This window comes from Hemicordylus capensis, chromosome 13 (assembly GCF_027244095.1).
Source record: "Hemicordylus capensis ecotype Gifberg chromosome 13, rHemCap1.1.pri, whole genome shotgun sequence".
In the NCBI taxonomy this organism is placed as follows: Eukaryota; Metazoa; Chordata; class Lepidosauria; order Squamata; family Cordylidae; genus Hemicordylus; species Hemicordylus capensis.
The window spans coordinates 3443590-3460165 of NC_069669.1; the positions used below are offsets into that span (position 1 = coordinate 3443590).

The 16576-nt window shown below is 47.8% G+C and overlaps 1 protein-coding gene across 1 annotated transcript; it reads right to left on the bottom strand.

The window, feature by feature from the left end:
• Positions 1 to 4100: 4100 nt before the first annotated feature.
• B9D1 (B9 domain containing 1) lies at positions 4101 to 16576 on the bottom strand. The gene is made up of 7 exons (XM_053276633.1): positions 16393 to 16576; positions 15236 to 15304; positions 13941 to 14052; positions 12128 to 12224; positions 9535 to 9597; positions 9015 to 9082; positions 4101 to 5489 (listed from the first exon to the last, which is right to left on the bottom strand). Exons 1-7 carry the CDS (start codon positions 16459 to 16461, stop codon positions 5380 to 5382), a joined length of 588 nt encoding a protein of 195 aa, XP_053132608.1. The 5' UTR covers positions 16462 to 16576; the 3' UTR covers positions 4101 to 5379.

Here is a 16576-nt window from a genome sequence, read left to right on the forward strand (position 1 = left end):
TTGCTGAACAAATCTCATGTTCCTGATTGGGCTGAGCAATAAAGGAAGCTCTTAACTTGCTAATGTTGATGATGTCTTGTCCCCCTTCAGAAGCAGTGAGATGGCTTGACAGCTCTTTGAAACTTCTGTGTGTGTGTGTGTGTGTGTGTGTGTGTGTGTGTGTGTGTGTAAGGCTAAGGCAGGGCTTGATTGGCTGAATAGGGTGCTCTGGTGCCACACCCTCTGGTCCATTGGGGTTTTTAATCTCAGATTGTTGCTTTGGTGGGTCAGAGAGAGGCACCCTTATCAGGACAGAAGCTTTTCTCTTAGCTAGCCAGTGGTGAAATGAAGTAGATTACTTGCGGAATCTTAATTGAAGAGATGATTGCTGTGTGGAGAGAGGAGAGAAGTCGCACCTTATTCAACCGGGTGTGCCTGGCTGGCCAGGTGCTGGGCAGTTTTCCTTTAGCCGGAAACTCCCATTCCAAATCCCACTCTACATTTGCATCTTGCACAAGAGAGTGTTAATGCTGGTTCCTCTCATGCCATTTCACAACACTTGTGAAAGGCAGGCTAGGCCAGCAGAGTCTGCCTTGCCCAAAGACTGCCCTGTGAGCTTCATGGTTGAGGGGGCATTTGAACCAGGTTTTTCTGATCAAAGTGCCATTGTTCCACACAGAGGGATGGGGGAATTAGGCGGACGACGGTTCCCTAGCAGCATTACTGCAGTCTGCTAGGCCCCAACAGAATGTGGCTGCTTTCAGTCCTCCCTTTGTGATGAATTTTGCATCCGTTTTTTTTGTTTTGTTCATGTGATGAATTGATGATCCAGCCATCTGCTGCTCCCAGCCCTGACACACCAGCAAGTCTCTGTCTCCACCCCCTCCCCATTCCGACTCTTCCTGTTCTCCCAGCAGAACATTTTGTCACCTGCCCTTCTGGTTCTCAACAGAGCTGCTTTTTACAACTCATTTTTTGCTTGCATTCTGGAGGCCGTTTCTCTGTTTTCTCCCTCTTCTTTGCAGTGCTGGTTCGTTTTGTTGTGTTTAACTCTTTGCATTTGTCTTGTTTTCACCCGTCTCATTCCTGGTACTCTGTGGCAATACATGTCTGAAGACCCCCTCCTAGCAGTGGGCAGTAGTAGTAGTGGGCTAAATATTTTGGTCCCTTTAGCTGGAATTTCATTGACCAAGTTGTGCTTGCTGCAAGCATAGTGTGAGCCAGCCTAGGATGGCATTCTGGTGTTCAGAGACAGCTTTTAGATTGCACAAGAAGAGGCTGCAAGGATTGCAGTTCATAAATTCTGCTTTTAGCCGGTTAGCCTCCTACAATTATTATTAATTTATCTGTTACCTTTTTATACCACCATTCTGCTTTGACAAAGGCACCCAAAGAAGTTTACAATAGCAACACAAGGAAATTACGTAAGATTAATCAAATGTTGTCCTTTTCAGGAGCTGAGGACAAGTGCTCGCTCGCCTGGGTGCCTCCTTCCTCAACAGGCCTAGGTGCACCCTCCCTCCTAGACGTCTCTGGTGAGTGGTGGCGGCCCTGTTCTGGGCAGGGCCACCTACAGAGAGCAAGCACCACCCGTACAGAGAAGGAGGGACTTCACAGATCTGAAGGATCTGGTCCTCTTGCCTTTCCTTCTGTGTGAAGTTCATTGTTTGCTTTTCGCAGTCTCCAAGAGACTCTGCAGGTCCTCATTCCATTGTTCTTCCCTTAGATCCTCAGTGAGCACTATGTGCAGTAGTCTATTTACACGTGCAGGTTGCCACATCCCTGAGTAGGGTACATGATTGGGTGGACCAGCCCTAAAATGATTTCTGTTTAGCAAAGACTTGGATCAGGAGTAGGTTTGTTGGTTCAGCTTTGATATGAATTTTGTGCTTACCGTTACTGGAAGTCTCTGTGACTTGCTGAAGGGCACTATTGTTTTACTGTCAAACAGACAATATGATGAGCTCAGCACCCATCCTGCTACTGCATCAATCCTCTTACCCCTTTCTCTTCCCACACTGCCTAACTTTTTAACATGTTTGGATGGAACTTGTTCAGCAAGCTGAATCGGGGTTGTTTTTTCTTTGCAGGGGGTGGATAGATGGAGAAGTCTTTAAAATCCTGGTATATTAACCTTTCTTGGCACCTAACTCGTGACAATTCATCAGCATATAAACCATGATTGCTTGAGATGTGTTGTTTCAACGGATGTAAAATAGCCTTGATATTATCCTCTTTGCTGTGGGAGAAGCTGTGCCAGTTCTCCCTTATACCATTCTGCTGGCAAGCAGCCCAGCCCAGCCAGCTGGAGTTTCCTGAAAAGGTCGACATGAGAAATTGCAACCAGATATGAGAACAGGAAGTTAATGTGTGTCCAAGGACAATCGGTATCTGACACAGAAAGACTAGGCAGAGATCCCAAGTTCCTTCACAGGAAGGCCCTCTCTGCCTTTTGTTGATGCGAGGGATAGGCTGTACAATTGGGGAACTTGAGAATTTCTGGTCAAATTTTAACTTTAAAATGTAAAAGAGGCTTGTGTGTTGTGTATTTGGGTCTTTTCTCCTATCCTGTATGCTTATTAGTCTGAGGCATGGAAATCAAGAGAAGTTTTTTTTTTAAAAAAATCCATGGAATTTGGGATTTCCATCAGTCTAGTCCAGGGTCATTGGTCGTATTCTTTCTTATATGACCAATGCAGCAATGCTATCTCCTCCTTTGGCAGAATGGTTGCTGTGCTCAATTCTGCTGTTCGCCTGGGCTTGACTTCACTGCTTTCAGGAGCCTGCTGGAAGTATTGGTGCTTCTGCCAGAATAAGGGGGTGGGATTTTGCTCAGTGGCTTTCCCTTTTCCGAGCGAACGGCCAGAAGCAGCATTGCAAGAACAGGGGCAGCTTCTGCACATCATGGTTGGGGAAACCTAAAAGGACCACTTGTTTACAGGTAGCTGCAAGCGTTTCAGTGTCACCATGAAATGGTGTGAAGGTTCCAGAGGCATGCCAGCTTCCCCTCAATCTCTATTTCTGTGTGTCATTCCAAACAGTGATTTTAGCCTGGGGGGAGAAAATCATCATCTGGCCCAGTTGCTATAGCATTCCAGTCCTACTTGCTATCCCTGTCTTGTCGTATTTTAAGACAATTGTGTCTCTGCCATATTACTGAAATTTGCCAAAATTCCCCAGATTTTGAATCCCCTCCCCTCAAAAGGGTCCAGCCTTGTCAAAACGTCACCTGCCATGTCATCGAGGAATACCTATTTGCTGTTCCTGTCCCTATTATTTTAAAGGCAATCTCTCTGCCATGTTTCTGAAATTTGCAAAATTCCCCAGATGTGTCTCCCCTTCTTGAAATGTCACCTGCCACATAGCCAAGTGTGCATTTAGCAAGGCCTGGAAAAATCTCCTTGCTATACCTTTTGCTTGTGTTTTAAGACAATTATTGAAAATTGTAAAGATGCAGTTTGATCCAGATAGCATCAAACTTTCCTTCCTCCCTGTCCAGGAAATGACATGAGCAGCTTCCAGAAGCGTGCCAGGTTCCTCTCCTCCCGCCACCCCTCACATTCTTTATTGCTGTATATTATTCCAAAATATGCTGCTAGTCTAAAGGGAGAAAAACAATATCCATTTTAATTTCCCCTGCCCCCAGTTGCTGCAGTGTTCAGGGCTGGATTGTTAATGTGCATCTGTACATTTTGCTGCCGATGTGAAGTGCTTCTGCCCAGATGTGGGCCAGCACTTCAGAATGTGAGATTTCAGCTCTCTTGCCTTCTTTTGAACCACTAGGGAGGGGACTCCATGTCGAGTTCTGCGAGATACTGTTTGCTTTAGATTCTTGGCTCCCCCTGCTGGGAGAGCTCAGTAAGGCGAAAGCCTTCTCTTGCCGGGCTGTATGCATGCAGGCAGGTTCAAATCTGCCAGTTCAGCTGTGACTTTTTTATTTTCCTTGCTTCAAAATTTCCACAAGACTTTGCCAACTAGTAGTACAACACACTCTTCTTCTCCTTAGGACTCCTCCTTCTGCATGGATGAAACGCAACAGCAAAGAGATTTGGCAGGTATTGTCAAGTAGCTGAGAGATTGTGCCTTGTAGCTATATTTATAAGGACAACAGTTGCCACAAGCAATGGGAAAATTTTTTATTTAAATAAAATGTACAAAAAGTGAATACAAAACAGATTCTTTAGGCTGCATGCTGGATGTGTTAGTAGGAAGCAAGAAAAGCATCCACTTGGATCTAGTAAATATTTAAACAGAGGCGTAAGTTTAATAAAGTATGCTACTGTGTCTGAGAAATGTTTTCGGTTCTATTATTGCAAGATGGTCTCAAACAATACACCGTCTCCTTTGAGGGTCAGACAGTGATCTCGCAGGAATCCAGTTCTTAATTCCATGTTTCCCCAGAGCCAATTACCTCAGCTTGAGGATGCAGGGCAAGCTTAGAGCAGTCCCACCAATAAGGGCAAAGAAATAGGATGAGGCTGGGGTTCGAGAGGCAGAAGGCCACACAGGACCCTCTTCCCCTCCCCCTCCCCTAGTGCATGTTCAGTGCTAACGTGTACATAGTTCTATAAGGGTCACAGTTTAAGGGGTGTCAAGCTGCGTCCCTCCCACTGGTGTTGGCCTAGAACACCCATCAACCCTGCCTGCTGCCCTCTGTGACGGCATGATGGGAGCTGGAGGGACGCCGTTTGACACCCCTGGTTTAAGCTGGGTGACTACAGAAGATATAAACAGTCTAGAAATAATGTGGATGGTCAGCTGTTTTTGACCTAGCTTGGGGATGGTTCTGAACAAAACAGGAATGTGTGAAGACGACCTTGCAAGACAGGCACTGGAGCCTTGTCCATGGCTCATTGTCTCTGGGGCAGGAGGTAGCATTTGTGTCAGTCCTTCCTACGGTTGGGTTTCTCTCACAACTGTCGTCATGCTCTGAGAAATCCTGCAAAGGATAACTGGGAGATTAACCTCCTGCTGAGTAATAGCTTGGCGAGGGCTGGAGACCCTCTCCAAATTATGTAGGCTGATGTGGTAGCTGCACACACGACTTCCCTGCACGTGGTAAACTGTGGCATCAAGGAGAAAGCTATAGAGAGTCGTGTTGCTTGTCTACAGGCAGGCATGCTTGTTTGCAGGGGTATTCAAAGGTATGTCAGCCACCCTCAGCTGTGGTCGGAAATAGTGGCATCCACTGTGTTCCTCTGGCATGATGTGACTAACAGCTGTTAGTCACGGGCAAGATGCCATTTCAGTCAAATGATGAAACATGTAGTCCCATAACCGATGGGCCTGAACTAATGTATAGTTCTCCTGATCCAAGTACCGGGCAAGGTGGGTGCCAGAATCAACGTGAAGTCCTCATGTTCGGTTCAGTGAACGTGTGCATGTTGGCAGAGGCTCACATCATGAGCTGTGCATGCTGGCAGGGCTCACATCATAGCCCAGCTTCTTCATGTCTTTCGTCGCCACGTTAAAGGAGAGGGTCACAAAGCCTTGAGACCGCACCCTGGTCACTAGAAGGAAGCAAGTAAGTAACCGTAAGCAAGTGGAACTGGTTGGCTTTCTGAAGAAGACTGAACATATGAAATATGTGAGCACTGTAAGGTATTTCCCTTGGGGGAAGGGGCCACTCTCGAAGAGCGCCTGCAGGCTTGCATGCACTAGTTCCCTCCCTGGCAGCAGCTCCAAGGTAGGGCTGAGAGAGACTCCTGCCTCCAACCTTGAAGAAGCCGCTGCCAGTCGGTGTAGACCAGTGTTTCTCAACCTTTTTGGAGTCAAGGACCGCTAAATTCTAGGACCACTACATTCTTCATGCACAGTTTCCCGGACCAGCAGAACTTGCATCTCTGGGCACTTTACAATTAAAATAATATGAGCATTAAAATCATTAAATTTGGAATCTTTTGCAAACATGGAATATTAGGGGTTTTCAACCTTGGGGCCCCAGATGTTGGTGGACTTAAACTCCCATAACCCACAACCATAATGGCATTTGGCCATTATGGCTGAGGATTATGGGAGTTGAAGTCCACCAACATCTGGGGACCCAAGTTTGAGAACCACTGAATCTAAAAGCCTGGGTGAACAGATATGTCTCCAGTAAGTCTTCAGTATGTGTGGGGTGGGGGTGCTTGTGATTACTCAATGGACAAGGGATGTTGGGCCATTAGAAAAATTCAAAAGCTACATGGGGCCAATGAAAACAACACACAAGCAAGCTTTTGAATTCCCCAAAACTCTTCATCAGGCTGAATGTCAAGCAAAGCAAAAAGGAGGTGAGGAGAGGAGAGCTGGGTAAGTTGTCAGTAGAGCCCAAAGTCTACAGTTTAACCCTGTCTTGATGGAGGTGGAGTTGTGTAGTTGCAGGGCCGGATCCAGACCACGTTAGTCAGGACCACCCACTGAAATTAATTTAGTCATCTCTCATTTGTGTCAATGCTGCTTGGTCATGATCACCTGGCTGGGTCTGGTATGCTGCCTAGAAATACATTTCACTGAATACACACACACACACTTTTCACAATATATAGTGATATACATTGAGTACTTTTCTAAAGGGCTCACACTCTAAAAAGATACATAAATTGGGTACCAGGACCCTCCCCCCCCCGAAGGATTTTGTGCTGGGACTGGATAGGGCCAGTTACTCCCCCCTTTCAATCAAAAGAATCATCACCACTTTTAAAGAGGTGTCTTTTTGCTCCATTAGCAGGAGACTGGTGTGTGCTCCAGGTTCGGTGGGTCAAAGGGTCAATGGGTCAATGGGTCGGTGGGTCAATGGGTCGGTGGGTCAATGGGTCCGTGGGTCAATGGGTCGGTTCATTCCAGTGTCATTCATCCAATTACCCTTTTGCATGAATGCACAAAATGGTATCTTGCCTCTCTACTGCACCATGCTGCCTCCCTCAGCGCTCCTTGGTACTTGTGCTTGCTCCCCCTCCCCCAAGGAAGGCCCGCCCACCTGCACTCCCTTTCTGTGCCTCAATGATACTCCTCTTCTGTGCCATGTGCAAAACCGAGGAAGTGAGTGCCTTGATTGCAGTTGTTGGGGGGGGGGTGACTCCCAGCCAGGGACCAGCGCTGAACCCTTTGCGGACCGGTAGCGGTCCAGGGACCGGTGGTTGAGAAACTGTGGTGTAGACGATACTGAGCTTGATGGACCTATGGTCTGACTCAGTATATGGCAGCTTCTCGTTTTGCATCCTTAGATCTAATCCTTAGATGCAGAGTATATATCTAACTTCTACTGTCTACCTCAGAGGTTCCCAACTTTGGATTGCCAGATGTTGTATTACAACTCTTATCATCCCTTGCCACAAAAGCCTTTGGGAGCTGGAGTCCAACCTCATGGAAGAGGGGGGAGAGACTCCCAAGCTTTGGAATGCCCCTAGTTTAACACACTAGTAGTTATGAAATTTTGTGCAGTTTTCACTCAGAACAACTGCAGACAGACATGGTTGAGCTCCTCACAAAGCACGTGCAGTGAGTAACAAATAAGGATGTGCATGGAACAGGATTTGCATTCCATTCCAAGCTCGGAACATAACTTAACTGGCTTTGTATGATAACACTTGGAAGCCACTTGGAAGCCAGTCCCAAAACCAGTCAGCGAGGGAAAAACAGGCAAATGTCCAGAATGTTTTGAGTGTTGGGTGCCATTTTGGAGCCCTGTTTTCCCCTTGCTCACTGGTTTTAGCACTGGCTTCCAATTGGCGGTATAAAAATGCAATAGATAAATAAAATAAATAATACTGTAAATCTCTGCTTCTTGGTTGGCTTGTTGTCATACAAATCCAGTTAAGCTGATTTGTATGATGTTAAGCTAACCAAGAAGATCAGAGCCAGTGCCAAAACCGGTCAGCAAGGGAAAAACACACCTCAGAAATGGTGCTCGGAATGGGGTCGTTCCATTCGAAGCTCGAAACAAGCCCTTCATTTGAAGGGTGTTGTGTTTTGAGCCTGAAACCCTTGTAATGGCCCATTTCAAGTCCAAAATGTTCTGCACATCATTCATAACACACAACCTAGTAAAGATAGCAGCTATAGCAGCTTGGCAGACTCAACAAAGAAAGTGAAGCCTAACGACAGTTTCACTACACAATTCCAACATATCTAACAATAGTAGATAGGGAGTTTTTCACAGATCCTCTTGGAGCTAGCGGGGGTCTCCATCCAAGCATGCTCTCTACTACTGAGCTATGGCCCTCCCCTTAAATGCTTTGGTTAAAACCTACAGGCTGCTTACTGTACTATAATCTACAGGTTACTTGCAATTGCATTTAGGAAATCTAATGGGGGAGAAAGTAATGGCAGTTTCTGTGAAAGAGGCTGCAATTTCCAAGGCTCGTATGACGGTCTTTATAAATACAAGCCGTTTACAAAAGAAAGCAAATGAGAAGATGGTCCCCTGTCTGCAACAAACTTGCAATCACCAACAGCCACCGCTGGGCTGAGGTGTCCTCTCCCTGTGAAATACAAGAGCCATACGAGGTGCTTTTTGCCAGCAGGGCTTGTGCCCATTTCCGCTTGGCTCTGCCATCTGTTCATACAGATTTACTTAAGTATAGACCCTGCCTTGTGGGGTCAAGTCAGCTTACAATGCAGCCCTGTTTCTGCCTTCTTACCCATCTATCCGATCCCTCCCTAATCCTCTTGCAGGATCTATTTCAAAAACAGTATATGAGCCAGAATTGGTGGGATTTATGTCCCACCCATGAACACCTCTTACTCCCACCCTCGATACTAAGTCCCTTCCCCTCTTCAAGGGTAGGACCAGCCCCTTTAAAGAGCACGCCTTTAATGCTGGCAACACCTCTGTCTCCATCTCAGCTGCTGCCCTTGGGCTGGAGGAGCTGGACTCACTCTCCTTTGTGAGGGGCCTGACCTACAGCTGGCTGTTCAGACACAGACAGAGACAAAGAGGAACCCAGCCTTGATTCCCAGAGCACACTCTACCCTAGGAAAGGGCATGTTCTTCCCCAGCACCCCTGAGAGCCTTTGACCAAGAGAGAAGCTTTGAAGAAATAAGCAACTCCTACCTTCTCGACCCTCTCCCTGCGCCACCACCTTGGGGTCAGTGAACTCTGGTCGTCTTCCCATGAGCCAGCTGGGAGAAGAGGCAAAGGAGGGTCATTCTGTTGTCCAGTCACTCAAAGGCAGCTCTACTGTCCAGTATGCAGAACCTTCCATATCCTGCCAGGTTGCCAAAGACCCCAGGGGGTTCCCAAATCACAACTCCCATCATCCCCAGCCACAATGGCCAAAGCTGAGGTGGGCCATGTAGGGAACATCTTTTATAAATTGGGTGCATCACCAAGGCCCCATATACACAGTTCCTCTCCCCTTAAAAATGAGGAAGCATGTACATTCGACTACTGCACAGAACTCTGGATTCACAAGTGATGTTACCTGCAGAGTGGAGACACTTATCCCACTGCTATAGCAAACCAAGTCCCTCACAACTCCGATGACTGGCCAAACAAGGAAAGTAAACTCAACTTAATCTACAGCCAAACTCTCCATTAGAGATTTACCCACCCTGATACTTTCTTTCAGTACCTTGTAAACTTTTGCAGCTTGGATGTAGATTCAGGAACAAACATTGGGATGGTCCTTTTATGGCTGAAAAAGAATTGACTATCAAATTTGAAAATTATAGGAACACAGGAAGTTTACTGACTCTGTATGTTCATCTTGCTCAGAATTGTCAACACTGACTGGCAGTGGCTCTCTTAAGGTTTGGGGCAGACACTTTCCCAGCCCACCTGGAGATGCTGCCAGGGATCAAACCTGGGATCTTCTGCATGTAAGCATGCAGATGCTCTTCCAATGAACTATGCCCTATTCCCTAAGTCATTCAAACAGTGCTCACATGTAGCCATGCATCCAAATGCAAACCAAGCCAGACCCTGCTTAGCAAAGGGGACAATTCATGCTCGCTGCCACAAGACCAAATGCAAATTTAAAGGTTTAAAGTAAATTTGTTGCAATTCTGACTCAATTTGAGTCTCCAGATGTTGAACTACAACCCCTATCATCCCCAGACGCAATGGCCAACCGTTGGCCAACCGTTATCCAACAACATCTAGGGATCCAAGTTAGGAATCCTTGGCTTAAGTAGAAACACTATGAAGTAAGGATACCCCATGCTTCCCCCATCCCACTGCTAGAAAATACCACACATACCATGGCAGGGAAGTATCATTGGATTCTAGCCTGTAATCATAACAACAAAATATTTTGCAGTGCTCTGCCTGAGCTTTTCTGCATGGGGTTTTTACAGTGCTGAGGCTTGGGGTGTGTTCATATAAGGGCAGGATTTAGCCCAAATTCAGTACTGGACTCAAGACGCTGTTCATACAGCAAGTGGAATTTTTCAGGTTTTGTCTTTGCGAATGGAGCTTACATCCTGTATCCAAAAGTAGTTGCACTTTCTAAAATGTTTTCCTGGGATACTCCGTCATTCTGCAGAGTAGGATTCTGATGTGTGGAGAGAGCCCACAGACGAGCAGATGAAGATAAGATGGGAGGAAGTGTGGCTTTGCCGAGTGTCTGCTGACATGACAGCACCCTGGGCAGACTTATTTCCTGTGCCTTGGAGTCAGCTTCCATTCGTTCATTCATTTTAATTTTTAAAATGGGGAGAGGGGCCACGATGCCGACTAGCCAGCAGCACTAAACAGGAGCTCCTGCCTTTAAACTGGACTGCTCTTCACTGGAGCTGAAATTCTCAAGCCAAAGCTACACAAACCTTAACCATGACAAAAGCGTGAAGAGAAAAAATAGCAACTGCCCAAATGACCAACCAGCCAAGGGAGGGAAGCAGATGAGGATTGACTTCTACCTCCCTACTAACAGAAGCCATGAGTAGGGAGCCTTTACGCTCCCTACCAAGAACAGATTGACAGCCCTGGGCATGGTGAACCCTTCCTCATCCCCCAAGGAGTCTGCTACAAGGGAGGCTGCATTACACCCGACATCTCCTTCGCTATCTAAGAACTCTGGTTGGAAAATTCACCTGGAGCAGAGTTCTAAGAGAGCCAGAAGTTCCTGCAGCCACTCCTGTGGATCCCTACCAAAATATTTAGGAGATGCCTGCCTACTTACAGCAGAAAGAATTATACAAATCTTAGGGCTTTTAAACACAATCTCAACAAAAGGAGATGAGCTCAGACATGCCTTCGATACTTCTGTGCTACACAAATATACAATTAAAATTCCAAACAGCCTCCAGCAATGTCCAGGCAGCTCCCTCCTCATCTCCAGTCAGGACCTCAGCCAAAATCACACACAAGACACACGCTGGACTGTCAAACACAATCCATTCATAAATTGACGCGTGTACTTCAAACCTCCCAGGTGCTACCCCATTAATGCTCAGAGATGGTCTTATTGTAAAGCGATTACTAACTCTCTGAGCCAACGCTTAAACTGCCACCCCAGATCGGTAGATCTGGACTCAATCCAATTTTTGCCAAGCTGCCCAGGCTTAAAGAGAATTCTGCTCATCTTCAATCACCCCACCCTCCCACGTCCGCTCCTTTGGCAGGGAGGAGGACACATCTTCTCCACAGCTTTAACATGAGAAGCCCTAGAGCGTTTAAAGACAGCGTCATTCTACCCCTAATTGCAGCAAAGATCAAGAGCCCAAATATTCCTGCTGAAAGTGATTTCACTTTCATTCATCATCATTTCACCATCATTCCTGCCCCCACCCCCAGTGTTGTTTTTGGAGTAATAACTCCCATTATTCTCGGGCATAATGGGTGCAGGATGATGGGAGTTGTAGTCCAACAGCATCTGGGGACCCAACATGGAGAACCCTTGCATTAAATAATAAGAGTTTATGGTATTCCACATAAGCCACGAGCCTGGGTCCCATCAACATACTTTTAATTCAGAAAACCTATGGGGAGTTGCCTACAGTGCCCCAGATGTTGCTGAACTACAACTCTCAGCAACCCCAGCAACAATTTATTGTGTCTGGGGATGCTGGGAGTTGTAGTTCAGCACCATTTGGCAGACTCTACGTTAAGAACCACTGCCCTAATGGCTTCCTTCTCCTGATCTGGGCTCTTGATTTCTGGAAAGTAACAGCAATGGCATGCAAATTAAATAAGGTAAATGGTAAAGCAAGCAATCATGACCTCACCTCCCTGGTGTGAAAGGAATGTGAACCGCTCCGTAACCTCGAACCACGTCGTTCCCAAAAAAATCCGGGCCATAGACACTTATGACTATCTGAGGCCCTGAGAGAAAGAAATGGACAATAAACTTTGGTCATAAACTGACTACAATGCTCTCATTTTTGAATGGGGGTGGACAATTGCTCCACAGTAGATCAGCTTCAGCAACTTATTTTTTATTACAGCGCTTCTCCAAGCCACTCTGGGCAGCTTTTATGGGGTCTCAGGCAGTCTTCCACCCAGGCACTGCCTAGACCCAGAACTGCTTGGATTCAGCAAGGCGGCTGCACAGGGGCCTGGGATCAACTAGCAACAAGCGGGCAGGTCTGCCCTCCCCCTTTTGCCATAGTCTTTAACAACCACCCAACTGCAGCCCTCAACTTTGCAGGGACACAAAGCTACAGGCACCATGGGCTGGTTCATTCTAAGTCCTGTGCAGGAATGCCTGTGTCAGGCTGGGCCTCTGGATGACAACGGCAAATATTTATATACCACTTTTCAACAAAAAGTTCCCCAAAGCGGTTTACAGAGATATACATACATAAAATGGCCCCCTGTCCCCAAAGGGCTCCCATTCTAAAAAAGAAACATAAGATAGACACCAACAACAGCCACTGGAGGGGTGCTGTGCTGGGGATGGATAGCCTGGATAGGGGGATGCTCTCCCCCTGCTAAATAAAGAGAATCGCCACTTTAAATAAAAAAGGTGCCTCTTTGCTCAGTTAGCAGGGCTGGCAGTTGGGCAACCCCTCCTTGCCAGACAGTCATACAGCCCCACCAACAGGTGTGGTTTACACAGCACCACAGCGTGTCTTGGCCACCTTGGATATGATGCTCTCTCACTCTCTAGCTGCACCCAGCCCCACCCCCCAGGGAATGCATATAGTACAATATAGTGGAGTAATGTAAGATCAAAGAACCTTCACCCTGCTGTTGTCATCCCGCACATAGCAGCACGAACCCCAGGCCTCACTGGTCGTCCGGTTGGCCAGGGAGGCATCACAGCATGACAGACAGTTCCCATAAGCACCCAAGGGCTAGTTCCCTCACCCGTAAAGTTCAAGTTCAGGTTCAGCACTTCAGAGGCATCCCAGCATGAAGCAGGTCAAGTTCAGCATTTGAGGCATCACAACATCAGAGACAGTTCAGGTGAACACCCAAGGGGTGGTTTCCTCACCTCGCAAAGGTCAAGGTGAATTTGGGGGTTTGCATTTCAGAGGCACCACAGCATCAGAGTTCAAGTTCAGCTAAATATTTTGTGCCACAGCATCAAGTTCAAGTTCAGCTAAATATTTTGTGCACCCCAGCCCCCCCGCCCAAAAAAACACACAACATGCCACCAAAACAATCCTCCAACCAATTCCAGACTCCTTTCTCAACCCAAAGAGCACATGCAGGAAGAGCACAGCTAGTTAAGAGCATTGGAGGCTCATGACAAAAACCACGGATATGCAAGACACGCAACTGCGAATGCCAAGGCTGGGGAATTATTTCTCAACAGTGGATATGTGAATCTGTAAATATTGGCACTGCGGATAATAAGGTCTGCCTGTACTTCCTTTTGTTGGTCCTAGATTTCCCGGCCATCAATTTCATTGGATGACCCCTGGTTCTAGTGAGATTTCCATCTGTACTATGCATTCGAGGGGCCTGTACCCAAGTTCACTTTAACATGAACACAGATACCGTCATTCTCAGACATATATGATTATACAGACATCTATACACTTGTACAACATCATGTATGGATTGGGCTTCAGGATCCTCTGCTTTACTTACAGCCAAACGGGTTGGTGCTTTTGAAAGTGATGTCGATTGGAAAATTCCACACCAGGTCTTGCTGGATGTGTCTGTTCTTAGAAGTGATCTGTGAGATTCCTTCTTCCAAGCCCTAAAAATAAGCAGCAGGGAGACTTTGTCATTTTTCTAGAAAAATTGTTTGGTTTTTAAAAAACCTTTAAGAAGTTTTTAAGAAGCTTCCAAAGACTGGAGGGCCACAAAGCAAGGCATAAAAGCAATTGTTTTCCCCTGTTTTTTATCCTCGACATTTGGTATTTGTCGGGATGCTGCGTTACTTGGTTGCCTGTGTGGCCCTGTAGAGTCCAGCGGGGAGTGCACATCCCTTCTTTTGGGCTTCTGCCTTCCCCTGAAGGGAGTGGGGGTGAGGGCCCAGTGGGGTTGAGCATGTGAGACAGAGAGCTGCAAGGATCAGCTTGAGTAGGGCAGCCATGTTGGGTGTGGCAAGAAGCAAGACCAGGGAGGGGGCAGGACTTGGAGTAGGCTTTAAGCTCTGTTATCTTTGTACTAGGGCATCTAAGCCAAGGCAGCCAATGATGAAGGCTGATCTTGAGTGTGGGAGCCGGACGTTCCCATGGAGAGTGAACTGGCTGGATGCAGAGAGTCAGGACGACTAAAGTGATGAAATAACCTCCTCCCTTACTTTGAGGCTGATCTTAGCTGTTCTCACTTTTGAGTCTAGAGTGAAAAAGGGCCAGGAACACACCTCTTTCCTCTTGGAGCATGACTATATTCAAAGATATACTGGCTTTGAATGTGAAGGTTCTACTTAGCTATTACTAAGCAGACTACAGGAGGGGCTTAGTAGAATACTATTACTAGCAGAATACAAGAGACTCCAGAACCTAACCCCCTTGTCACCTGATCCTAGGGAGGCAGTAGATGTCCTGAATTGGAGACTGGAGGCCGTGATGGGTTGGATGTGGGCTAATAAACAGAGACTGAATCCACACAAGACATAAACAAAGTTAACAATAAATAAATAAATAAATTATGGGTAGTAGCTGTTGATAGACCCATCCTCTATACCACGGATTCTCAATGTTGGGTCCCCAGATGTTATTGGACTTCAACTCCCATAATCCCCAGCCCCTGTGGCCTTTGGTTGGGGATTATGGGAGGTGAAGTCCAATAACATCTGAGGACCCAACGTTGAGAATTCCTGCTCTATACAACATCAAGAAATGCAACCAGACTGTTGGGAGCAATGCAGAGCTGTAGTTCAAACAAATCAAGGCAAAACTAATTAAGTCACGGCGGCTGGAAGAAACACTCACCGAAGTCGGAGCCCAGTCATGCCCGTACACAAAGCAGTACTTGCAGTAGAGGTCATCAAATTCTGGGAACTGAAAGGAAAAATGGCACTGTACATCATTCCACATGGTTCTGTGCATTAATCCAAAGGTTTGCAAACTTGCACAATACAATTCACCACTCAGATCTCCAGGGTTCCTTTCAACAGCCAACTGGAGATGGATGTCAGTTCCTGGAGACTCCGGCTCGAATACCCTGGAAGCAGAGATGCTCTTACCCCTGGACTTCCGGGCCAAAGTCCAGGGCCTCCACACCCCCTGGGCCCCCCCAAATCCTCTTCAGTCTCTCCCAGGTGGTGTGGTCGCCATGCTGTGCTGCTGGTCTGCACTGTGCTGGGCAGCTGAGTGTGACCTTTGCTTTAGAGCCAGAGGGAGGGGTGGGGAAAGAAGGATGTGGGGTGGGAATATGCTATGTGTTGAAATGTTTCTGCTCATGCATATTGGCACCAATATACCTGGGGCTCATGGTGAAGACGACGACGTCCTCTTAAATACCCAGGGCCCAAGTTGTTAAGGGCTTTATAGGTTATCAGCAAGACCTTGCATTCTGCCTTCTTGCATTCTTGTGAGTTCAGTTGCTGTCTGTGCTCTCAAGAACCGACCCACGTGTTAAAAAACAGGATGTGCGCGCCTAGGGGGAGGATGCTTCACTTGCGGGGGGGGGGGGGGCTGCTGGTGGTGGCGGCCTTTGGGTCCTGGCTCCAAAATGATTCGGGTGCACCTCCGCCTGGAAGGCTGGCAACAACCCTACGACCCGGCCCCAAAGAGGTGTGTCCATACAAGTGCCCACAACACACACACACACAGAGTGAATGGCTGCAAGGCCAAGGCAGCCCTTCTGTTCGCCTAGGGAGGGTTTTCCCAGCAGGGCGACTGGGCGGGGAGCGCGCTTCCCTTGCTCCGTCCCTGCCTGGCGGGGCGGGATAGGCGGCCACCGAACCCCGCTGGGGAAGCAGCGCCTCCTGGGAGAAGGGAGACTCTTCTCTGCCTGCGGGACTCCCCCAGGCAGGGAGTGGGGAGAGACCCTGCCGACCTCCGGGGGGGGGTGGAAGGGGGGCGGGAGCAGCTCGCTCGCTCGCTCGCTCCGCGCAGGGGGGGCTCCCTCCCCGCCCCTCACTCACCTGCGCGCTCTCGATCTGCCCGTTGACCAGGAGGAGGAAGATGGTGGGGTGGGCGGCGGCGGCCGCCATTGGGCCCGTTGCTAAGGGATGGCTCGGCGCGCGCCCTAGCAACGGGAAGCGGACGGCGCACCGCGAGGGACAAGCTTGCTGGCTGAGCGCTTCTCCACCCTCTTCCTGGGTTCTG

Excerpts from the sequence above, each read along its gene's own strand:
- B9D1 (XM_053276633.1), bottom strand. The coding sequence starts at position 16,461 with ATGGCGGCCGCCGCCGCCCACCCCACCATCTTCCTCCTCCTGGTCAAC. Across the intron at positions 12,225-13,940 it reads AAGCACCAACCCGTTTGGCT|GGCCTCAGATAGTCATAAGT; the intron begins GTAAGTAAAGCA and ends TCTTTCTCTCAG. Across the intron at positions 9,083-9,534 it reads AAGCTGCAAAAGTTTACAAG|CTGGCTCATGGGAAGACGAC; the intron begins GTACTGAAAGAA and ends CTCTTCTCCCAG.